Here is a 25,611-nt window from a genome sequence, read left to right on the forward strand (position 1 = left end):
AACATTTTTACCTCATTTAATGGACATTACTTTCCATATCTGATATACATATGGTCAAATCCACCATTAAAACAATCATCAGGAACCAGAAACACAGCTTATCTTGAGTTTAAAATATACTACCGAGGTGATTTCAAAGCAATAGAGGATTTAGAGCTCTACATGAAAAAGATGCTGCCTTATCTTCTTCTTGGCTTTTTTTTTTTTTTAAAGATTTTCTTTATTTATTTGAGAGAGAGAGAATGAGAGAGAGCACATGAGAGGGGTTAGGGTCAGAGGGAGAAGCAGACTCCCTGTTGAGCAGGGAGCCCGAGGCGGGACTCGATCCAGGGACTCCAGGATCATGACCTGAGCCAAAGGCAGTCGCTTAACCAACTGAGCCACCCAGGCGCTCCTTCTTCTTGGCTTTGATAGCAATCTATTGCTATCCTATGTCACTGGACCTCACAAGGGCTAATGAGCCATTCTAAAATTGTATTACCACCAATATACTTACTATGCGAAGATATGGAGTCCCATGTGCATTCAGTCTATGAAAATTATAATCTGCTTAATTCCACTACAAAAAATAAATAGAAATAAAGTGACTATTTAGGTATGATCATTTTAAAAATACTGTCCCTATTACACATGCATAACTGAGTATATATAAAAATGTCTTAGTCATGTGTAGGTATCCCACTTAATATTTAACACCTAAATAGACATTTTTGCACAGTTTAAGCAGAAACACGGTTTAAATATTTTTCTGGCGGGGCGCCTGCGTGGCTCAGTTGGTTAAGCGCCTAACTCTTGATTTCAGTTCAGGTCATGATCTCAGGGACATGAGATCAAGCCCCGTGATGGGCTAAGCGCTGAGCGTGGATACTGCTTAAGATTCTCTCTCCCTCTTCCTCTGCCCTCCCCCCTTACCAGCTCTTTTTAACTACAATATATAGGATTATATATAGGATTACCCCAATCACTATGTGATTGGGGTAATCCTATAAGGGCCTTTTTTTTTTTTTTTCAATTCTTAAATTGTATGTAATTCCATCCAAAAGCATGCCACCTGGACAGAGACTAAATGATTCTTCAAACACTCCCCTGTGTTTTCATTACATACTTAACTGAATTGAAATTCCCTTGAAGAAAACATATCATTATTAAAACCACACATTCCAAAAACATCATTAAACTTGGTCTCAACTTCTTCTGAATCCTGATTCTTTAATCTCAACAGCAGTCTTGTGATAGATCAAATCCATTCAGGTATTGTTTGTCTCAACTGCAAAGCTGTATGCCAAAATAAATAGGTGCATGGATGGATCCATCTATCAGTTGGTAGATGGATAGATACATCAGGGCATTAGCTGTGATAAATGTAAGAGAGAAAATGAGAAGTCCTGTCACTCATCTTCCTTGAGCCAGTGTGAATTGCTGAAGGAGCTCAGCCTGAACCAATAACCTCTCCTGAAGAGCACTGGGCTGCTTCCCTTCCTGTTGGCTCACTGCTGGAAGCAAATCATAGCAGACTGCAGATACTGTAACAAAATCACTAATGGGAGACCCAAAGTAATGAGTGCAGGTATCTCCAGGAGGGGACAGATAGTAAAAAGAGAAGTGAGACAAAAAAGAAGATCCCAGAGGAGAAAACAATGTAGATGCACAGAGGAGAGCAATTTGTCTAAAAGGCTGGAAAACCCCTAAGCACTAAAAAAAGCCGACATTTCTGCTGTAACTCTCCCGCACTAAAACTGTAGTTGGTGTCCACACATGCTATTTTCTCCAGAATTTGCTCTATTTCTGAAAGCTTTTGATTTCTATTCTATGCCTTTTGTTTCCTCTCTCCAAACATATATCACCTACTGTATTTCAAAGTGTTATGAACCTTTTAGCCCTTATTTCCATAGAAAGCAATTAAGAATGCTAGAGAAAAGACAGGGTTTTTGTTTGTTTTTCTCATTTAGCTCAGAAGCATAATATTCTCCCCATCAGTCCTAAGGAGCATCGCTTAGTGTTGCACAAATACACAATGCTAGTCTAGGCCCCAACTTCAGGTCTACCTTTATGGGACTAAGAGATCATTTCCTGTCTTCCCATGTTTCTTCTCATATATTTTCTATAAAAAGTGAAGCAGAAAAATATTTTTAAAAATGATTTACAAGACAACTTCCTGCTTAGTTTTAATAGATGGGCATTCATAGGTGGTGGTTATTAAAGTAAAAGTAAGACATGGGTGGGAGGAGGTGGATAACATTTATACATTTTCAACCCTGGTAATAACTACCTGCTACTTTCTTACATGACATAAACACTGATTTTACCAATGAAGAACTCCTGGTGAAATTATTTACCTGAAATAATAGGCATGAATTAAACTAACATGCATTTCAGCTTTCACCCAAAATTTTCCCTGGTTTCAACATGAAAATATTTTGACAAGGACTAAGACACCCTTCTTGTTATGTTTTCAAAACTCTCCTATGTGTAGTCTATCAGAAAGTATCTACTTGTAGTGGATTGTCTACTAAACATTGGGGAGAGGAGGAAGCATTTTGGAAAATGACGGGAAAGATAAAAAATATAAGGTAATTTTTTTCTCTAACAGTCATAGAAATATTTCCACTTTAAGAAAAGGCAGAAGAGTACTAATTATCTCCTTCATTACCTATTTCACAATCACTCTCTTGATTTTAGAAACCTAGAGAAGCACAATCACTGTTAAGTTCCTAGACAATGGTGGTGGTGAGTATGTATGTTTGTGTGAGTGTGGGACTATCAGTAGGTGCATGGGCATAAGAAACTGAATTGCTGGGGTGCCTGGGTGGCTCAGTCATCAAGCGTCTGCCTTGGGCTCACATCATGATCCCAGGGTCCTGGGATCCAGCCCAGCATCGGGCTCCCTGCTCAGCAGGTAGCCTGCTTCTCCCTCTCCCACTCTCCCTACTTGTGTTCCCTCTCTTGCTGTGTCTCTCTCTGTCAAATTAATAAAATCTTAAAAAAAAAAAAAGAGAGAAAGAAAGAAAGAAAGAAAGAAAGAAAGAAAGAAAGAAAGAAAGAAAGAAAGAAAGAAAGAAAAAGAAAGAAAGAAAGAAACTGAATTGTTTCATGTTTGACCCAGCTTTCACTTTGGCTTTATGAGCTGTCTTATAAAGGGGGAAAAAAAAAAAGATGTTTTAAGAATTAATATAGACTCCATTTTACTGGATGAATCTCTATATTCATTTTCAGACTTCAGAGATGTTAAATTTGGCTTAACTCTAAGAATCAAATATAAGACAATCTGATACCCTGTACAACTTCCATCCCAACGCTTATTATTCCTCTATTAACAGTCTTCCTGAGTTAGACTGTAGGCTCTGTAAGTGTAGGTAGCATTCCAGTTGCTCAGCATTGTTCCTGAACTTAATAGACAACATGGTATCCTAAGTGTTCAATACTACCTATTGAATGAATAAAGGATTTATGAGCTTAATCCTCTAGTCAATTAGTACCTGACACAGTCCTTTTATTTTATTTTCTCAAAATATTTTTTTCCTTTTGAGTTAAAATCAATTTTTTGCATTTTCTCTTCCACTAAATTCTGTTACTTAATGTAGTCAATATGGTTTTTGGTAATTCAGTGAATCTAGTAATATTAACAAATGCAACAAGCAGGTATTTAGCAAAAGCTACATGCCAGTCACCACTGTAACAGTTTTAAAAATATTTCATTTAGTAATTGCAACAATCTTCTGAGATATGTCCTATTCTTTACCCATGATACAATGTAGTTACAGTACAAAAATACCACATTCTGAACAGATTACTCCTTTAAAAACAAAAGATGGTATACTGCCCACACAAAAGTTATTTTAACTCTATAGGTCAATACTTAGAGAGCCTTTACCTTCTAATATTAACTTTGCAATGCAGATTTGTGTTCCCATAACACTTCACTTAAGTATCACTATTTTATATCATATAGTGATAGTGATGGACCAAAATGTTTTCACCAAAAGTTCACTTAATTTCATGGATATTTCAACCAGAAAATAGTTTGAAGGGTGGTGTGGTTGTTTGAATAAAGACATCACAGGATACCTACATCCTAATCCCTAGAACCTGCGAGAATGTTGCCTTACATGGTAAATGGGACTTAGCAGATGTGATTACATTAAGGACTGTGAGATAGAGAGATTATCCTAGATTACGTGAATACGTGAATGGGTCTAATATAAGCACAGGTTCCTTATAGGAAGAAGGCAGAAGGTGAGAGTCAGAACAGGTGACACAGGGCAGAGCAGAGAGAGACAAATTGGAAGATGCTACACTGTTGGCTTTGAAGATGAAGGATGGGGCCGTAAGCCAAGGAATGCAGGTGGATTCTAGAAGCTAGAAAAAGCAAAGAAACAGATTCTCCCCTAGAGGCTCTAAAGGAAAATAGTTCTGCTGACACTTTGATTTGGGGCCGTCTAAACTCCAGAATTTCTAGAGAACAAATCTGTGTCTTTTTAAGCCACTAATCTGGTGGTAATTGTTTACAATAGGAATTGAATATAGGTCAAGTAACACAGATATATGTAGATAAGAACCTAGATTTTGATTTCAGGAGCCAGTTTTTGGTACTTCTTTAGGTTGATACAAAATATATGCTGCCTTCAATTATTTTGCAAGGAGATGAAATAATATTATATCCATAAGCCTAAGTTAAAATTATGCTGCTTCTTATAGAAACCTAAATTTTTAAGTAAGATTTGTCACATATGTAGTCATATCATTTTTGAGCACATAAAATATTTCTATAAATTAAGTCAATAAATATTAAGATACAATAGAGTAATATCTTGCATAAGTACAGTATCTACAGTCTCATGAACTTAATATTAAACACGTAATTTAAACTCCTTCTTCAGTGTTTGCTCATCTATATTCTAACAGCAAGAACACTTACAGAACCAACATAAACATCAGGAAGATTACCTGAAATACTAAGTACTACTCATGTATATATAAGTCTTTGTACAGATGTTAAGTACTGGAGTGTGACTGGGGCACCTGGGTGGCTCAGTTGTTAAGTGTCTGCCTTCAGCTCAGGTCATGATCCCACGGTCCTGGGATGGAGCCCCGCATCGGGCTCCCTGCTCAGCGGGAAGCCTGCTTCTCCCTCTCCCACCCACCCCGCTTGTGTTCCTGCTCTCACTGTCTCTCTGTCAAATAAATAAATAAAATCTTTAAAAAAAAAAAAAGTACTGGAGTATGACTATGTGGTTTACCTCTACTCTTCTGAAGAGGAGATTGAGTTGACTTTTTGTCTAGTTTTTGACAACTACCATGAAATTAAAAATGGAAAGGCATGAGATTTCTCTTAGATCTAAGCAAGTTAATCTCTGAATGAGTTTAGGGTCTGTTACATATAAACATTCTGATAGATCTACATTGTAATCAAGAGCTGAAACAGTTCATTATCAGTCTTTGGTGATAATGTTTCTACTTGACCAAAAAACACAAATTCTATATTGGCGATTTTGCAATGTAGCTTACATGTTTTTATTTTATGAAGAAATTTAGATACAGGAAATAGAATTTAAAGATTCCTACATAATTGCCATCTAAATTTTTAAATATTAACATTTTGTCATATTTGCCTCAGAACTCACTTTTTATTTTTATTTATGTATTTTTTAAGTAGGCTCCAAACCCAACATGGGGCTCAAAGTCCCAACACAGAGTTCAAGAGTCACATGCTTTACCAACTGAGCCAGCCAGGTGCCCCCAGAAATCACTATTTAAATAAATAAAATACAAGAAATTAAGTTGAAAGTCCCTTAATTTCTCTTCTAAATTCCATCTCTGTTTACTCCTAGAAAGAACCAACATATTTAATTTGATGTGCAAGCAACACATTTTTTATACTATTCTATAAATAAAATGTTGCATGAGTATTTTTAATTCACATAATTGGTATTGTTGACAATGAGACAAGAGGCCCCAAATAGAGTTGCTTATGTTGAGCCTAACCACAACAAGCCTTAACTTAGTTACAGTTTCACCATGTCCCAGGAATGGAATCTTACACCAGTCAATTAAGAATCCCTGGTCAGCACTAGGAGGTAATAGGCCCAACAGACCCCCTGCTGCCTTCTAAAGGAAAGTCACCTTGTCTGAAACAATTCACTTTTTGCTACTAATCCTTGTATGTGCTGCCTTCTGCCCCTAGAAGTCTTTCATTTTGAACAGCTACTCAAGGCTCCTTTCTATCTGCTAGATGGGATACTGCCTGATTCAAGAATCATTGAATAAAGCCCATAAGATTTTAAAATTTTACTCAGTTGAGTTTTATTTTTTAACACACTATCATACACAAGGTATCACTCTGACACTTGCTTATTTTCACATAAATTATTTTCAAAATCTACATTTATATTTAGTTCATTCATTTGAACTGTTCTATAGAAGTCAACATGCATATACTAAATATTTTATATATTTCAAGCTACTTAACCCCTTTTGATAGACATGTAGGTTGTTTCCATTTTTTACTCTTACAAATGGTTGCATGAAGGGGCACCTGGCTTGCTCAGTCAGGAGAGCATGCAACTCTTGATCTTGGGGTCTACGTTGGGCATAGAGCCTACCAAACAAAACAAAACAAAACAAATGATTGCACAGAACATAGTTTGTATTGTAGGGGATAAAGGCAGGCTGTCCCAAGATGGGCCACTTTGGTATAAAGATTATTTTGAGTTAAAAGCAACCAAAACCCAGCAGATTCAGGAAAAGTTCTTTACTTCCTTCCTCAACTACCTAATAATAATACAGATAGAGGTCCTGCTCCAAGAAGAGAGCTATCATCATAGATAACTACATTATGATATGAATTACTACAGTAGATAAGGGGAAAACTAGCAAGGTCTGTTTGATCAGAGTCCTCTATGTCCATTGTTTCTGAGTGGCCCAGAAACATTTCTTTACCAAGCATTTACTCTTTTTCATCTTCCGGAGGACTGCATTCATTCCCTTTGAAGTCCCAGACCCCTACCCCCTTCTTCTTAGTCAGAAGGACATATATACCTCACTTTGCCTGTCTTTGGAATTTCCATGTTTGTGTGGATTTCTCATGTGTATGAAATTAAATTTGATTTTCTCCCATTAATCTGTCTTATGTCAATTTGATTCTTAGTCCAGCTAGAAGGACGTTGAATAGCAGAGGAAATTCTTCTTCCCTGACTGTATAGTCCCCCTTGAGCACATGTGTGAGCACTTCTCTTGGGTAATCATGCAGCTACAGAATGGCTGGGGCATCCTAGGGTATAAATATTTTCAACCTTCCTAGCTATTGTGAATTCCTCCTCCCAAAGGGGGTTCTGTCACTTTTTACTCACATCAGCAGAGCATGAATGCTCCCATTTCCTGATATCTTCACAACATTCAGTTTAGATATTTTCACTGTTATAGCCCAATAAATGTAACACAGATCCTCATTGCTTTTTTTTTAATCAGCTTTACTAAGGTATAATTTACCTAGAGTAAAAGTAACAAGTTTTAAATGCACAATTCAGTATTGACAAAGTATACAGTTGTTTAAACATGACTACAATCAAGATATAAAATATTTCCATCACCTCAACTCCCAACCCCACCCACCAGTCCCTGAAATCACTGATTTTATTTGTCCCTCTAGTTTTACCTTTTCCAGAATATCCTATAAATGGAAACATACAGTATTTAACCTTTTGTGTCTGGCTTCTTTCACTCAGCACGATGCTTTTGAGAGTCATTCATGTTATTGCATAGGTCCATTCTTTGTGATTGCTGAGTAATATTCCATGATATGGATGAGCTAGAATTTGTTTTCACTGAGATTTTAATTTGCATTGCCCTGATTATTGTGAGGTCCAGTATTTTTACATTATTTTTGACCAATTGAGTTTCTTTTTTCTAAAATGTGTTCTTTCTCTTTGCCCATTTCTCCATTGTGTTGTTTTTTTCTTATGAATTTAAAACTTATTCTTTGTTCTTTGTCATTATCTATATAACTAATAAATTGTATCTTTTTCACATAAATATGAAAATAAACATCCAAAGTCTAAACTTTAATCTTCCTAGAAGGACACATTTAGAAGCATTTCACATTACTAATGTATATACCAAAAAATAGGGTGGGCATTTGGGTTAAAGTCAACATAATTTACTTGCTATTCAGTAACACTTTTAACAATAGAATGGTTCTTTCCTTAGGGGTGGGTGGGTACTGTGTTCTCTACTCACTTGGGGAAACTTAAATATATATTAAAATATAGCAAGGGAAAAAAGGATAACCGAATTCTATTTGATACAAATTATCTTGCCACTTTGATCAACACATATCATGCTTATGATCAATAATTGAATGGAAAATGTCTTTCATCTTCCATACCCAACACAAAAGTGCTGTAAGAATTAATGAGCAGGTTCCTCCAGTGCAGTGTAGCACATTCTTTCAGGAGTGCATGCCCTCTTTCAGTCCAGAAGCTCACTAAATGTCACTCAGCCCTCCTGGGGCTCATCCAAATCCCTCTGCAGGAAGGCAGCATGGCGACGACACGTATCTTAAACCTCCTTGTCTCACAACTACATATTCTGTACTTGTTTCCCATGTAGGTTTCTGCTTGCAGGGGCTGTGTGCTATTTCTCACAACAATCCCCAAACCACCCATATCATCTTATTAAAAGTACAATAAACAGTCTCACAAATCCCCTTTATCGCACCCTAGCTCAAGTCCGAGTTGTTCTCATTCCCCATGTGGAACACCAACGGATCCTGCTCCCTGTTGCAATCCACTCTTCACGCAACAGCTAAAGTGATTTTTTTTTTTTTTATAAACATAAATCAGATCCACTTGCTTTAACTGCTTGGATTCCTTTGAAGTTCCTATACGGTGCTTTAAATTCATATTCTCATCCATGACCTGTAAGGGCTCACAAGATCTGCCCTAACCTTTCCTGTGCCAATTGCGCCCAAGCTCCCTACGCTCCAGGTTCTAGCCTTCTGTCAGCTCCAGACCATGCCAAATTCTTGTCTTCCACGGTGCCTTTCCGCTTGCTGCCCCTCTGCCTGGAACCCTGCCTTTCTGGCTCTTTCCGTGAGCCTTCCTCCCTTTCTGGCTTGGCTAGAAAGTCATCTTCTCAGAAAACCCTTTCTGTAATAAGTTCCTCCTTTCATTTTTCTCTACCATCGCCCTTTTTTTCTTTCCTATAATGATTTTATTTGTTTACTTATTTATTGGCTGACATTCTTAGTAATGGTCAACCCTGGAAGGCAGAGAATTTGTCTTCATCTTAATGCTTAGCACGGTGCCTGGAATTTATAAACAGCTCAATAAATATTTGATGAATGAATGAATGACTCCTTGGAATCAGAGCCACACACACACACACACACACACACACACACACACACTTACTTCACTTGGAGTCACTGGTTCTTCTCCTCTTTTGTACCTGGGAGCATAGCTATAGACAGATAGGTAAATTTTTTCTGATACTGTTCTTTTCCAGCATGAATCTGTTCAACCAAATTATTCAGAAGTTACACAAGGGTAATTCCTACCCCAGTGCACACAGGACTGAAGAGAAAAAAAAAAGAAAAAGAAAAAAAGAAAAAAGCTACTGAAAATTTCCTTCCTCTGCAGACTTTTAAACTGCTAATCAGCACAAACAGCTTGTGGCAGATGGAGCACAAAAGGTTGCTGAAATGGCACATAACTAATTCCAGGTGATTTAATATCTCACATTGCCCTAGTGAAAATATTGACAAAAAAGAAGAATATGATTTGGAGTCTTTCTGCACGGCTGAATTTGGTGTTAGCTTTTGAGCCTCTATCAAAGCATTTCCATAAATCAACATTGCTAAAGAAAGAAAGTCTAGGTGTGGCATCCAGGAACCACTGCCAAATTAGGAAAATCCTAGCAAATGGGAAAATGCTAGTTCTCTGGGTATGAATGGCCATCTTTAGCAGCCCTTTCCCAAATGTGTGTTCCACTTTGTCAATGTCAAAGTCGCCTCCAGCAATGTTCCTTGAATGTCCGATGGGCATCTTATGCTTAAGGAGGAAATAAACTTTCTAAATATATTACCAATACCATCGGTCAGTTAGCAGTCATAGGGAAATATGGAATTCAAATGCTTCTGGTAAATCCACATCTTACACAAGGCATCAATAAACACAAACTATTTTATGTTTTTTTATAGACGGGTCTGGTATATGTTGACTATCTTAGGGTTCTGAGGCTATTCTTTCACTCTAAAAGCACTGTCTGGTACATTATTTCAGAATCAACTCTCAACCGCTTTATGAAAGAGAGTATTCACTTTAATCTTTCTCCTGGCCACATTAAAAAGAATACACAAGAAATAAGAAGATTCTTTTCAACTGTCATATAAGAAAGTCAGCTCTGAATTCACAGGAAATCAAAAAGAAAAAAAAAAACTGTAGTATTTAGAATTATTCTGCCAAACAACATCAAAAAGCCAAAACTTCAAACTCCAGTAATGATGTTTTCCCCATAATACCTCAATTCAAAATTGTACCACCAGTCATGAGTTTTTATTTACTTATTTAAAAAATTTTTAAGTAATCTCTACACCCAGCATGAGTCTCGAACTCACAACCCCAAGATCAAGAGTCACATGCTCCACTGACTGAGCCAGCCAGGCGCCCCTGAGTTTTTAAATATTATCTGATTAGTACTGTTCCTCTAAAATATGGTAGTATTTTTTTAAACACCATTTTTTGTCTACATTTTCTGCCATATCTGGACAGGTAGGTCTCAGATCCCACATTCTTGGGTTTAAAATATCTCTAAAGACATTTATTCCCACTCAGAATTTTCATCATACCAATTTCCAAAGCTTTAGGCTGGCAGTTGACAAATTTGATGAAACTCAGCCAATAAATAATGAGCAGAAATGCTGAAAGTAAAAAAAAATTCTGAATTCATGAAATGGTCACCTCAAGTAAATTTCACTATTGCATCATTCAATAGATGGCATCATTCAAATTTCACTATTGCATCATTCGTCAAAAATCAGATTGTAAAGCTTTTGAGAGATGTACTTCAATGCACAGAACAGTTTTATAATTAGTCACCTAGTATGAGGCCAAGAAATAAATGTTACTTTTTACACTTAACATATAGTAGTATAAGCAAATCCATGACAATTTTAAGAAGTTTTCATTTTGATGATAAATACTTGATGAGAAAGCAGATCCTGAGTGAGTTCAGCATAAGTGAGGTTATATAGATTTACCAAAGAGCAGTTCTGTCTATGTATGTGTATGCCTGCACATGCTGTGTGTTCAAATTCTCAATTTCATAGTCTCTAAATTATGCCTTGTCACTGTTACTTATTAGGTGCACATGATTAATATTTGCAAAGAATAACTTCAGAAGATAAAGCTAGAATATTTCACATCACTGCACTATTGCTTTATCAACTCTACTAACACACAAGTGCTTCTTCCCTTTGAACTTTAAAAAGTTGTATTTTCTGTATTAATGAAATATCCACAGTAATCAAAAAGAGGGATGCATTATTCAAGGTGCTAGCAAAATCAAGAATATCCATCACTAATCAGTATTGTGGATATTCATTTCCCTACTTTTTTTTTTAAAAGTGAAATTACTGGAGACGCCTGGATGGCTCAGTTGGTTAAGCACCTGCCTTCAGCTCAGGTCATGATCCCAGGGTCCTGGGATCGAGTCCCGCATTGGGCTTCCTGCTCAGCGGGATGTCTGCTTCTCCCTCTGCCTGCCGCTGCCCCTGCTTGTGCTCTCTCTCTCTCCGATAAATAAATAAAATCTCAAAAAAAAAAAAAAAGTGAAATTACTGATGTAATTAAAATCCAATGTACAGAAGACTCAACAAGTCAATTATGTAAGTGTTAGTATGGCCAATAAGAAAGTGATATTAAAAAAAAAAAGGGGGGGGGGCGCCTAGATGGCTCAACTGGAAGAGCATGCAACTCCTGATCTTGGGTTATGAGTTCAAGTCCCACATTGGGTATAGATATTATCTAAATAAATAAAACTTAATTTTTTTAAATAAATAAAAAAGATAAAATTAAAAAAAAAAAGTGACATTGATAATGTAGCATGTGACCTCAGTGTTTCTAAGAAAAAAAAGGCACAAAATATTTTCACTTGAAAAATATATGAAAATTACACAAATATAAACAACAATAAAGAAAATCCTAGTGTTTCACAGTCAGCTCTTAGTATTAGATGACTTTATCATTACTATCCTTTGTTTTTTTCCTTCTTCCCATTTCACAAGCATACTAAGTATAGAGAACTAAATACACAATAGCCTTATCTGCATTATCTGAGCTTCTATGACTGAGAACCAGGTCCTAGAAGGGACTACAGAACACAGAGTCAGCAATACTCTGAGACATAAAGGAGAAAAAAACCCACCTAGAAAACACGGAAGGCACTGTGTTTTTCTGCTGGGAACATCTGATTTCCTGGTCATCTCAGAATTGGAAAGCACCCTCCAAGGTCATAGAACTCAAACATCCTTATGATGGCTCTTGATATCCACACCCCCTGACTTGTCAATCAAATAGGCTTTAGGTTGGCTCGCCATCTTCCACCCAGGTTTGGCTTTCTCTAAGTCTATGCCAAATTGGGGAGGGATCCTGTTTTATAATACATGGAAAAGCCTTTTGGAACTTGAGAAAGGTAATCAAATCACATTTTATCACAAGAAGGTTTTCTCTAATGGCACTAGACTGGTGTGATAAATACTGCTAAAAATTAATTGCTCATTAAGTAGGGCTTGCACATTTATTTTGCTTCCGAGAAATGGTAATTGCAATGAAATTTCTTCTTTGCCTTTCAAATTCTACCTCTTTTCTGACACGTTCATCTTATTTTTTAAAAGATTTTATTTATTTACTTGAGAGAGAGAGCACACAGTGGTGGGGAGGGGCAGAGAGAGAGGGAGAAGCAGACTCCCCATTGAGCAGGGAGCCCGATGCAGGCAGATGCTTAACTGACTGAGCAACCCAGGTGCCCCCTGACACTTTTAATAGTGCACAAACTGGAAATAATCTTTCCTATTCTCATCATATATTGTCTATACATTCTCCTATGGCATTTTTGGTCCTCTACATTGTTCTTATTTGAGTATATATCCTTAATTAGACTGGAGGTTTACAACATTTCAGGAGTGTCAGACCCCAGAAAATGCATATATGTTCATATTAATACTATTTTATAGGTGTATATTTGGTGGTAACTGTAAGCATCTTCAGGCCAGGTACTGTGTCTAATTCACCTTGGAGTTTATTCACCCAGCATAGTGATTTTCACACAGCAAGAACTTCACAAATTTTCATTTCATGATTAAATGCAGGCACATACTAAGATAAAGGCAGAGAAGTGTGATGAATTTTTCTAAGGGATGTCTTCACCCTCTTTGAGCTGGGCTGCATATTCTAGAGCACTATTCTCAGTACTGCGATCATCTTAGGAAGCCCTTTTGGGCATGACCTGAGCGAATATCCCCTTTGAATTGTCTTGCAGTCTTTCTGACTGTAAAAAAAAAAAAAAAGTGAAGTCTCAGGTAGGTCCTAATATATCACTAACAACACTTTAACTTTACTAATCTTGCTATTTTATAGTGGGAGAGAGGGAGCAGAACTTCAACCCAGAGCCTTTGGCAGGTAGGTGGGTAATTTGTAACCAGCTATCATTAATGACCTTGGACTGTTTTCATTGTGTTAACATTTGTAATTACCTTTCATTGTTTCCCACTACACTGGTGTTTCATTTACAGTAATGAAATAAAACCTCAGTTTTAAAGCAACACTTCTTTCTTTTAATGTGCTGTTGAAAATGTTAAGTACCTTATGACAAAAATAATGAAGACGGTGTATTTGGGGGAGTCTTAGAGAATAGATGATCGAGTGACCAGTTATTTTAAGAAGAAAGAACAGCAGGAGGGGTGCCTGTGTGGCTCAGTCATTAAGCATCTGCCTTCGGCTCCGGTCATGGTCCCAGGGTCCTGGGATCAAGCCCCGCATCGGGCTCCCTGCTCAGCAGGTAGCCTGCTTCTCCCTCTCCCACTCCCCCTGCTTGTGTTCCCTCTCTTGCCCTGTCTCTCTCTGTCAAATAAATTAAATAAAATCTTTAAAAAAAATTTAAAAAAAGAAAGTGTCTGAGAAGACAGGAGCTCTAAAAAGGCTGGAACAGCGAGCTGTTGGGTAAAAGGAGAGGGTCTCTAAGGATACAGGAAAGTAGAAGGAAATAATGAAGGCTGAATCCGGCTGAATGTGGAAACCAAGTGTGACAGTTACTTGGCCTGCAAAGCAGTGGGGAGCCAGGGGAAATTTTCGGGAAGTAAGTGACATCATGGTCAAAGTGACAAGCGAGAAAGGGGGATTTTCTCAGGGACATTTAGACCTTCGTGGAGAAGAATGATGACAAAGGGCAGAAATCCAGCGAGGGGAAGGTTACAGTGGTCTAGTGATTAAAAGACTGAACATGGAATTATCCAGAATGGCTCATGAGAAATAAATCTCGTGTGTCAAAGAGAAAGTTGAAGCAGGCTTTGTGGTCATGTAAGAGTAGAGAAAGGATGCAGAGGACAGAAGATGGACAAGTGCTAAAGCAAGACTGGCCAGAAGGTGCTCTCTGCTGTAGTAAAAATGTATTTTGCTATAACAAACGAAACCACAGGAAAAAATCCGAGCATTGCTTGTGTTTCAACAGTCCCAAGACTTTTTAATACGGCTTTATAGGTTGTATCATCTAAAAATGAACCTGTCCAGAAAACACTAAGTTTTCTGAACAAGGGGACATTTTATCAACAGCTAAGTGGTTTGTCGTGAAAATGACTTAAGACAAAATCAGACAACCTGATTTCCAGTTCCCCTCTTACAGAAATGGTGCCAGGAGTTCCCTTAACCTCTCTGAATAGGATTAATACCTACCTTGTTTTTATTTATGTATTCATTTATTTAACACCTAATTTTTATAAGAATCCCATTAAATGATATATGTTTGTGTCCCTTACTTAAAGGCAATTTCCAGCATTACCATTATAGAATTAAATTCACCATAACAGAGCATTTTAGGGTTACATATATTGCATTTTACCTGCTGAATTAGTTTCTGAGATATGAAAAATATAGTGCAATACTCCGAACATGCTTTTGGCAAGACTGCAGGAGAAAAACATCCGTGTTTATCAGAAGAGTGGGATAATGTAACAGAGGTATGAGAATGATAGCATGCGTGGCTCCCAAGCACTGAGAGAAAAATCGGCATGCCACAGAAGGAAGAAGATGATGGGAAGGTGTGAGGAAATACAGAAGTAGAGGCGATGAGAACACAAACTGAACCCATATTAGACATGGCGGCGGTTATTCTTCATCCATTATCAGGGAGCATTTGAAGAGAAAAGAAACAGCCCAAGACAGCTCCCTTGCTGTACATTCTTGACCTGCTTCTTGCTCTGCGCTCGCACAGCGCTGCAAGAAGATATGAGAATGATGTTGGTACTCACCACCCATGAATCCCCTTTCCGTTACAATCCTGTTTCTGAAAGTTACAGGTAAAGAAAGATGGAAGCCAAATGCACAATTATCATTTCGGTGCAAGAAGCCTGCCTCCTTTCTCGTTTGTGGCTGTAAAAGATAAACAGAAGGACACGGAGAGGCTCTTTTCCGTCCCTCCTCAAGCCCAGTGCCTGTGCGATCTGAGTGGTCAACTCCATGTTTCCAGGCATTTGAGTTTCACTGGGGGAGTCCTAGTGCTGCCAAGGCCAAGCCACTTCCGAGCTAAATGGAAGAGTAAGGATAAATGCAAATGGCTGGGAGGTACAGAGCATCAGCAAAGCCCATCCTGCTAAGGCATCTCAGCCTGAGTGTCCTCAGCTGCCCATCCTCTCACATCTAGCCTCCCTCTCCAGACATGGGTGCCTCTGGCTAGCCAAAGTTCACTCTCCTGTCACACTCCCTTCTCTAAGTCGTGTGTGCTCCTGGGCATAAGAGATCTAGGAAGGAGGAAGGGAAAGGAGTCCCTTTGGGGCACAGGGTTCTTCTACGTCTTCCAAGTTTTCTTCCACTTTGTAATCAGTCATGGAGTGAGTAAATGGTATCAAGGGGGGGTATAATAATTCTCTTGATTAGCATGTCTTTCAAGTTCTTCCTACCCTGTCTGGTAGAACCCTCCAGCACAGCAGGGTAGCTGCATGAGTGCTCCCTTTGCATATGGACTGGTGTTTTATGGTTTGGACCAGAGTGGAAGGGATGCTGAACCTGTTCCAGGCCCAGTCTTTACCAGAACTGATGATCTTCTAAACTGGACTCTTGGACCACTGAGCCATCACGTAAGAAGTCCAATGACCTACTTGAGAGGTCTCCATTGACCTACATGGAGAGACCATGTGCTACATGAAAATAACCAGAGGCCAAAGAGGGGCACAGCTGAGTTCAGCGCCCCCTTGCACGTGTACAGCACCATACATGCAAGTGAAGCTATCCTGGGGCCACTAGCCAACCCGGCCACCATCTGAACCTACCATGTCACCCCAGCTGTCACCAGGTGGGGCTGAAGAAATCACGCATCTTAGCCCTGCCTGAGTCCCTGACACACAAAAGCATGAGATTTCATAAAATGGTTGTTGTTTCAGTTATGGGTTAGTAATGTGGCAATAGGTAACCGAACAGTACCCCTTCACATTTTACATAAATTGCTACATAGTCACAATTAAAATTAATTTTTCATCATTTCCCCTCTTCACTACACATAAGTCTCCAGGTACTTTTCTTCCAAATGATAAGCAACTTGTGTATTTCCCCCAAGAATCTGATATGCAAAACACATTCCTACTGAGGTCTTAAACAGTTTAAAGCCATATGGTGAATTCCCCATGCACAATTCAACAAAATAAATGATGAAAATAGCATGAGCTCCATTTCAGAAGTCAATGGAATGGTGATAGTATTTACAAGGCATGGCCTCCTTAACTGATAGTAATAAAAAAATATACTGTGATACACTTGCAGTGCAAAATCTCATCTGCAAACAATAGTACCTTGGATAGTTATTAGTGCATTGCTATTAGAAGGACATCTTGTAAAAGGTTTGGGGAATTTTAATACTGCTGTTTTGTATTTGCATGTAACATTCTTAAAACAGGTAGATCACTAGCAAAGATGATTTCACTTGATTTTCAGATTAATGATCTATACTCATATAGGTGATATGTCAATTTTTTTTTTTTTTTTAGTTTAAACTATTTCATAATTTCTTAATGACTCAGGGACCACTCATAAGGCCATGATGATTTCTGAGTTGCCTCTTTCTAGCCTTTCCATACTCCTCCCTTGCTGAAGAGATGCTAACTATAATTTCTTTTGTCTGTGAACGAATCTGCAAAATTTCCATCATCTGTTCTAACTTGCAGTTTATACTCTGTCATCCACTAAAATAAAACAGTTATGCTTATTAGAATGGTTCTAAATTAAGAGTGAGTAGTCACTGAGTGAGGAAGGTCTTTCCATACCAAAATGCTAGCAGTGAATTCAGTGAATTTATGCTGCTATGAGGCCTCTTTTGTTCAACCTTTAGATATTGGTTTAGGATTTAGAGACTGGAGGTAGCTAGTGAATAGACTTCAGATTTACTTGTTGTGATTACAGTCATTGATTTATTTTATATCTTTTACTCTTATTTGCAGTAGTAAAACAGCATGGGGAAAATGAGCATTGTTCTGGCAATAGGTGAGAAATGCTTCCACTACCTGTATCATGCAGTATTTAAGAACATTCACGTAGATCCAAATAAATTTGTATCGAAGGGATTTAATGCAACACATCAATTACAGATTAATGAACTACTCTGTATAATTCAAGACCTCCAGTTTTATTTTTTAATATTTGTGGACTGGAAGCAGCTGAAATAATTACTTCAGTTTTCTACTTCATGTTTGGCATGAGTTCTAAATAGAGCACACCCACCCCTGCTCCACCATGCACACACACACCATACAACCGCCCACATAAACTGTGTCATTCATGGAACCAGTCTGAACCACCAAGACACTGGAATACAATCTTCAACAGCAGTAGATGTGAAGTAAATCCAGTTGAATAAAAACCTAGAACTGGGCATTCCATTCCCTTCATAGAGCACAGAAGCAAATGTGTAGCCAAATTAGCCTCCCATTAAGGACACAGTCTAGTTTTCAGTAGAAACAATCCAACTACTCTCCACTCTAAGCATCCAGTCTGTTAACCCCATTATTTAAATGAACTTGGGAAATGATGACACACACCTTTTTGTCCCTCCTCATCAGCTCTGAATTTCGAGGGGCAAAGGAAGTGGAATGCATGCTTAATTGAGGCAGTAAATACAAGGCTGTAGCAGATTGTTTTACTGTTAAATACAGTAATGAGTTTTTAATGGCCGCTGTCCAACATTACACTGGAGAAAAATGGTTTATTAGTAATAATAATAGCTGGCACTTTTGTCTTCAAAGCATTTTACAAATATTAGCTCATTAATCCTCCAGCTGCCACTGGGAGGCAGTGGTAACTGTTTCTATCCTCCGTTTACAGCTGGTGAAACAGGAAAACAGAGGTAGTAACCAAGTTTTCAAAAGCAGGTTTTGGGTATAGAAGTCAATTTCCAATTCAAACAACTCCTATCCTTTTTTTTTTTTTTTTTTTTTTTTAGTTTTCTGATTTTATTAACACAACTACAATGTGCACATAAACTATCCAACTATTCATTTTCTTTGCTGCACAGCCTGGCATTGGGATTGGTGACTCCGTTGGCCAGCTGGGCTGCTCTTTCCACAATGGGTCTGTGGTTCTTGGAGGAGACATTGTGAGCAATCTCTGCTCGGTAGGATCTGTTGCACCTCAGCAGCCCTTCAAGCTCCTTGGCAGTGTGGACTAGGAACTTCCAGAAGCCACTGGGCAGCACATGCTTTGTTTTCTTGTTGCTCCCATAACCAATGCTGAGCATCAAGATCTGGCCCTTGAATCTTCTGCGCACCCTATTGTCAGTGTCTTTGGGCTTCCACCAGTCGCTCTTAATTTTGACGTATCGGTCTGACGGGTGCTGGATGAATTTCTTGGTCCTTTTTTATTTCTTATTTTTATTTTTTTAAAGATTTTATTTATTTAATTGAGAGGTAGAGAGAAAAAGAGAGAGAGAGAGAACGAGTAGGGGGTAGAGGGAGAGAGAAAGAGAGAAGCATACTCCCCTCCCCACTGAGCAGGGAGCCTGAGTCGGGGCTCGATCCAAGGACCTGAGCCACCCAGGTGCCCCTCTTGGTCCTTTTTTAATGATCTTGGGCTTCATCAGAGGTCTGAGAGTAGCCATGATGCCAAGTAGGTGATGGCTGCCATCTCCACAGGAAGAGAGGACTCATATCAATTTTTATACATAATTGGATGGCATTCACTGTGATGACTGCCAGCCTTTTTTGAGGGGTTAGTGGTTAAGGTCAAATCCAGTTTATTTGAACCTGATTTACAAAAGCACACATTAGTTGTATCCAAATTGCTCAATGGTGGTCCTTTAGTATTATTTCAAGCAAGTCAACTGTGTGAAAAAATTCAGCCCAAATCAATTTCATGCAGAAGCTTCTATACATGGAAAAAGTGGTCTGTTGAGAAATCTAGCCCCACTGAGAATTAATTGCTAGAGATTACAAAGCAAAATGGAATCAAGGTCACACTTAAACATCTTTATTTGGGCTTTCTATTTTTATTCATTCACTCAGATCTCCTTTATGGAAAATAGTATACATCTCAAATTAGTGAACAATAGTAAATAATCCAAAGAGCCTATTATTCATTCTGATGTACTCTATAGATGTTAAAATTGTTATTATTTTTGTTTGTTTGCTTACCACTGTGGGCAATGTTTTCAATTTCTTGCCATTGTACAATGCCTTAAATATTTTAATCTAATAAATGAATTCTCCATTAAGTCATCAGATGCATTTTACAGAACAAGTTTAGAAAGTCTCTGGATTTATAACACAAAAACAGATGTATTTCTTGAGAAGCCGCCAAGTACTGTGCTCTAGAGAAGGAGACGTGGGTCAGACAAAAGTCCTATAGCAAATCCATTCCATCAAGTCCAAAGAAATGGGACTGGCTGTCTAGCCAAAGCAGAAAGCAAACATTTTTGCCTCTATTATAGAAAAAGGAGTTGGAATTCCTCAGCATCTGAGAATGCTACTTATATTTTGCACATTAAAAGATAATAATAGCATTTGCTTCTAAACACTCCAAACCAAAACACCAACTACCTCTCAAAATCCCAAATACATTGACCATGCCTAGAATAGCACTGAATTTTTTTTTTCCTTCAAATCCTTATCTTAATTGACAGCTGTTAATAAAGATAGTGCCATCATATTGATAGGTGTCATTTTCAAGAACAGTCAGGCTGGTATATGACATCTGCCATTGCCAACGATTTCTATATTAATCTGGAGTGGCAGATACTCACACCTTTGTGGAAATGCCAACCGTGTAATGCAATTGGTTATATATAACATCCAGACGTGAGGGAAATCCATGCATATTGATATGACAGAGCAACAGAAACATTTCTGCCAAGAAACAAGAAATGGTAATAAGGGCAAGCAAACTTTGGGGAGGGTAAAGGTTGAATTTTACATATACTGGTGTCCAGGGACTGTTATAGAAAGAATCAGGCATCAAATGCTTTCATGACAAAATTTTGGAGAGAACACAAATGTCCTCCTCTCCCAATGTATCTCCCACATGGAAGTCCCTCACAATGAATTATTTGCATTAAAGCTTTTAAATAGTCTTTTTAAATGCTGCCATTCCTGGGATAAGTATGCATTTTCGGGAAATACCTTAAGAGGAATCCTTTGTATCTATTTTTCCACATGTTTAACTGAGATAGTGTAACACAGAACAGGTAAATTTGGATAAACAACAGAGACGGGTGCTAGCTCTTGATGAAGACTATAGCGAGAGAATCCTGCTCCTCAGGGGGGCACCGATGGACACTGCACACCTGGGGAATGGAGTCCAAGAGAGAAGAGAAAGGACATGCAAAGGACTAAATGTTTGAGCTTCCCCCAAAATTCATATGTTGAGACCCAAATTCCAATGTGATGATATTTGGAACTATGGCCTCTGGTAGGTAATTAGTTCATGAGGTGAAGCCCTCATGAGTGGGATTAATTCCCTGATAAAAGATCCAGAGAGCTCTCTTGTGTTCCTGCCATTCTTGTGGGGCAGATACAGAGAGAAGTCAGCCCGGAAGAAGGTCCTCACAAGAAGACCATGCTGGCACCCTGGTCTCAGACTTCCAGTCTCCAGAACTATAGGGAATAAATTTCTGTTGTTTATAAGCCACTCTGCTATGGTACTTTGTTATAGCACCCTGAACTGACACAGGGTGCAGAAAGTGTATGAGAGACTCAAAGGGAACACAGGGTGGCAGTTAGGGGCTTGGGGCTGGGACTCAGATACTTCTGAGTTTGAGTCCCGGTGAGTCCTGGCTCTGCCACTTCTAAGCCATACAGGATGACCTTGGAAAAAAAGCCCACTAAGTCTATGTCATCCAGCTTAAAATGGGTATTATAATAATAGTACTTTACACAAATCACTGATGCAGAGAATGCAAAATATTATTATAAACATGCAGTAAGTGGTAGCTATTTAAACATCAGCCTGGCACAGCCTTAGTCCTGTCTCTAGTATAAAACAATTATTCAATAAAAGCTTTTTAAATGACTTGTCAGTATATCATAGGACCTACGATCAATCAATCAGTCAATCAGTCAATCAATATATCATAGAATTAAAGAAGCTATGGAAAATCAAATTTCCTTATCTTTGGGCAGGGCTACATTCAGCCTTGGAAATATAACTGGTAATGTTTTCAATATTTCCCCTAGACTCATTACATCCTTCAGTTTATACATTAACTCTGATTTTTTTTTTTTTTTTAATTCATCAGCTATAACACATTTCTCTTTTGTTTCAAATAAAATCTAGGGGCGCCTGGGTGGTGCAGTCAGTTAGGCAACTGACTCTGAGTTTTGGCTCAGGTTATGATCTCAGGGTCGTAAGATCGAGCCCCACTCTGGGCTCCGCGCTTAGCACGGGAGTCAGTTTGGGACTCTCTCTCTCTCTACTCCTCCCCCTATCTGCTTTCTCTCTCTCAAATAAATAAATAAATCTCAAAAATAAGTAAATAAGAACATCTAAAAGCAGTAGTGTGGGCTATGAACTGGATCACAATTCAGGATATCTGAGCCTTAATTCTGGTTTCACAAACACTGCCTAACCAGTTATCAGACCCTGCTTGTTTTTTCATCTATAAAATGGGCTAACAACTTGTCCCTTTTTGTTCATCATGTAACTGTAAAAGTCAAGCAAGATGATAAGGAAAAAAAATCTCTAAAATGCTGAAAGCGTCTAAATATTGCAAGACATTATAATTTTTCAATAGAAATCTTCAAAAGTAATCTTCTGAATGGATGGAAATGTAGTGTTGAGTGTGTCAGAAAAGGTCTTCCCCTTGAAATTTTTCATGAGATGTGTTATTTCCTTTGAACACATCAGTACACAAAACATCCCATAATAAGCTGATATTCTGTCACTTTACATTCTTTAGCAAAGGTCTTTGATGCAGTAATGAACTGAATTCACAATCAACTCCAACTGCATCAAATGATCAAAAATCACCACATTTTTCTTACCTACTTGCCTTCCATTACACTGTGAATTACATCCCTTAGCCCCAGGGAACACAAATGCCTCATATCAGTATGCTACCAATGCATCCCTGATTATTGCTTCATCCTCTTCACCCCGATACCACTATGCCAAAGAAGAGGGATACCCCTCCGGAGATTCAAATGTCCAGATTACAGTGACTTTAAGCTGTCAGACTGTTATTTGAGGGTATTTCCACTTTACAGGCATTAACACCTGCAATCCTTAGCATCAAATTTACCACTTGCAGCAAAAGCTTTTGTTAGGGAAGAACCTCTGCTAAAAATGCAAACCTTTTACCATAGAAGCTATAATATGCCTTTTGCATCAGTCTCTCTGCTGTCTCAGCTCTCATCTTGGAAAGAGATTATACAGGAGAATGGACAGAACTGTCTGGAGGTTTGGAGACTGCAGCAGAAACCCACCTCTAAATGGGAGCATGCCCATCTAGGGCAATGAACGAAGGGCACAGAATGACAAAGGAAAGTAGAGGAAGATGGCTCTGAACACAAATTTAATGATTTTCCATTTTGTTCTACTTTTGGCAATTCAGACTTTCTCCTTCCCCATTACCTGCATTCTATAAATTTTAAGGCTTAAGGTGTGCTGGATATTCTCCATTAACCTCAGGTTCCGATCCGTTCTCCACCTTCTTCCATCCTACTCTGTGCAGAGGGAACCATCTCCGCAGACCACTTCAACCAGGTTCCCCTGCCATCTGACTCCTGGTCAAGTTTGGCCACTCCGAGGAAGGAGCAGGTGGTCTGCATCTGCCACTTGACTGTGGCTGTTTCTTTACAGGTCCTGGCTGGCAGCCTTTCCCAGGCCTACTGCTCTCACCTCCTTAGTAACTTCTCTTGGCACTGTCCCACTGGATGAGGGGCAATAATGGCTCTTTGGCAGCCCTTGTTGGTTTCCCTCAAGCCTGTCCAAAAAGATGTGGTCCCTTCTTGAAACTCCCTTCAATTGCCTCTCGGAGTATGCTTTTACATAAGAAAAAATAAAAGTAAAAGCAAAAGGAGACCAAATCTTACTCAGAGAAAACATAAAACTCTGGGTCCTTTAAAACTGTCAAGGGGACACGCTACCCACTTCCAGCCAATGGAACTCTCCGGACACTCAGGTTCAATACTGTGAGGACATCACATTTTTAAAGATAAGTCAGAAGTATGAATTTTTATGTGAAGTCCCTGGGTTTTAAATGTTGGCTGAAATACTTCTTAAACACTCCTTGGGCCAAATAAAACACATATGTAGGCTAGGTTCAGTCTAAAGGACATTAGTTTGGATCCTAAATAGACTATGGTGCCTCTTCTTCAGGAAAAAAAAAAAAGTTCTGCTTTTTGTTGCAATGCATACTTACAAGAAAGGTGGAAATTCACATCTATACAACTTTTTCTTACACAACTATTTAGTCCTAAAAAAATAATTCTCTCTCTATCTCACTTGAAATCTCAAAGCAAAAGAGAAACATTCAGACTCAAAGTCACAGGAATCTTGGTATCTGGGTCTGTTCTAAATGTATGAATCTAATCAAATCACTTAATTTCAGTATGGCTCATTCCGTTCATCTGCAAAATCAAGATAATGACTTCTTTCCTACCATCTTCATAGAGACATTTGGCTGAGAAATGAAATAATACACAGTAAATGAAAAGTGCATTTGAGCTCTTCAGAGAATAAAATGCTGTTTAAACCAAAGGAATTAGTAAGAAAAACCTCAGAGGTTTGCCAAAGCTTTTTTTTTTCTTTCTTTTCCAACCACGTTTCATGACACCGAGGTAACTGCAAATCAATGCATCAGGCCAACATGATCTTCAAGAACATCTACCCCAATCTAAGTCGGTGGTACTCAACCCTCCAGGTACATTACTCTCACCAGGAGCTTTCAAAAATCCACAAGTCTTAGTTACCATCCCCAGGGATTCTGATGGAATTCATCTGGGTTGGTAGTTTTTAAAAAGCTCTACAGGTGGTTCTCCTTTCAGTTCAAACTGAGAACCAGTACTCTTGGGATCTTTCAAATACGTTGAACAATCACTACTACTATATGCATGCATAACTGACGTAGGTATCAACAATTTTCCATTTGATTGTGCCATGATGACGGTTCACACTTATTCACATGCAAAGGGATACACACACACACACACACATGCAGAAGCACATCTCTCTATCCATTCATAGACTGAATGTGGAATAGATGGATAATTATTATAATTAAAAGCCAGAATTAATTGAGTGCTTAGTAAGTTCTACTAAGCTGTCTATAAAGATTGTTCCCTATAATGTTCACAATAATGCACACAGGCTGGGCATGGATATTAACCTCCACTCCATAGAAGAAATCAGTGTTAGATTAAAATGACTTAGCCAAGGTCACACACCAAGGAGTTAGCGGACTTTGATTTGGAACCCAGGCAGCCTGATTACTCTAGCTAGTGCACCAGTTTGCTTCTCACGGTGCCAGACAATATAAGGTTTATGAGATGCATAAAATGGAACGTGTGCTCAAGAATGTTAAGATATGAGAAGGGAGGGCGCCTGGGTGGCTCAGTCGTTAAGCGTCTGCCTTCAGCTCAGGTCATGATCCCAGGGTCCTGGCATCGAGTCCCACATCGGGCTCCCTGCTCAGTGGGAAGCCTGCTTCTCCCTCTCCCACTCCCCCTGCTGGTGTTCCCTCTCTCACTGTCTCTCTCTCTCTGTTGAAAAATAAATAAAATCTTTAAAAAAAAAAATTTTTTTTTTAATTAAAAAAAGATATGAGAAGGGAATTTTGATGCGCACTAAAATTCACAGGCTGAATGGGAAAGTGGTACGCTGTAGTCCCTGGAGTTAAGGAGAGTTGGATTAGAAGATGGGCAGCTGATGG

The 25,611-nt window shown here is 38.6% G+C and overlaps 2 protein-coding genes across 3 annotated transcripts in view; both read right to left on the reverse strand.

Moving 5' to 3' along the window:
* The window catches only part of CHL1 (cell adhesion molecule L1 like), a 214,173-nt gene that overhangs the window by 180,052 nt on the left and 8,510 nt on the right, over positions 1-25,611 (reverse strand). The window lies entirely within an intron of this gene.
* Positions 18,720-19,562, reverse strand: LOC129045407 (large ribosomal subunit protein eL32-like). Its single transcript, XM_054504632.1, has 2 exons — positions 19,274-19,562; positions 18,720-19,102 (listed from the first exon to the last, which is right to left on the reverse strand). Exons 1-2 carry the CDS (start codon positions 19,345-19,347, stop codon positions 18,742-18,744), a joined length of 435 nt encoding a protein of 144 aa, XP_054360607.1. The 5' UTR covers positions 19,348-19,562; the 3' UTR covers positions 18,720-18,741.

This window comes from Mirounga angustirostris, unplaced genomic scaffold (genome assembly GCF_029215605.1).
Source record: "Mirounga angustirostris isolate CCGP_5_RB_7025 unplaced genomic scaffold, mMirAng1.0.hap1 SCAF_1, whole genome shotgun sequence".
Lineage (NCBI taxonomy): Eukaryota > Metazoa > Chordata > Mammalia > Carnivora > Phocidae > Mirounga > Mirounga angustirostris.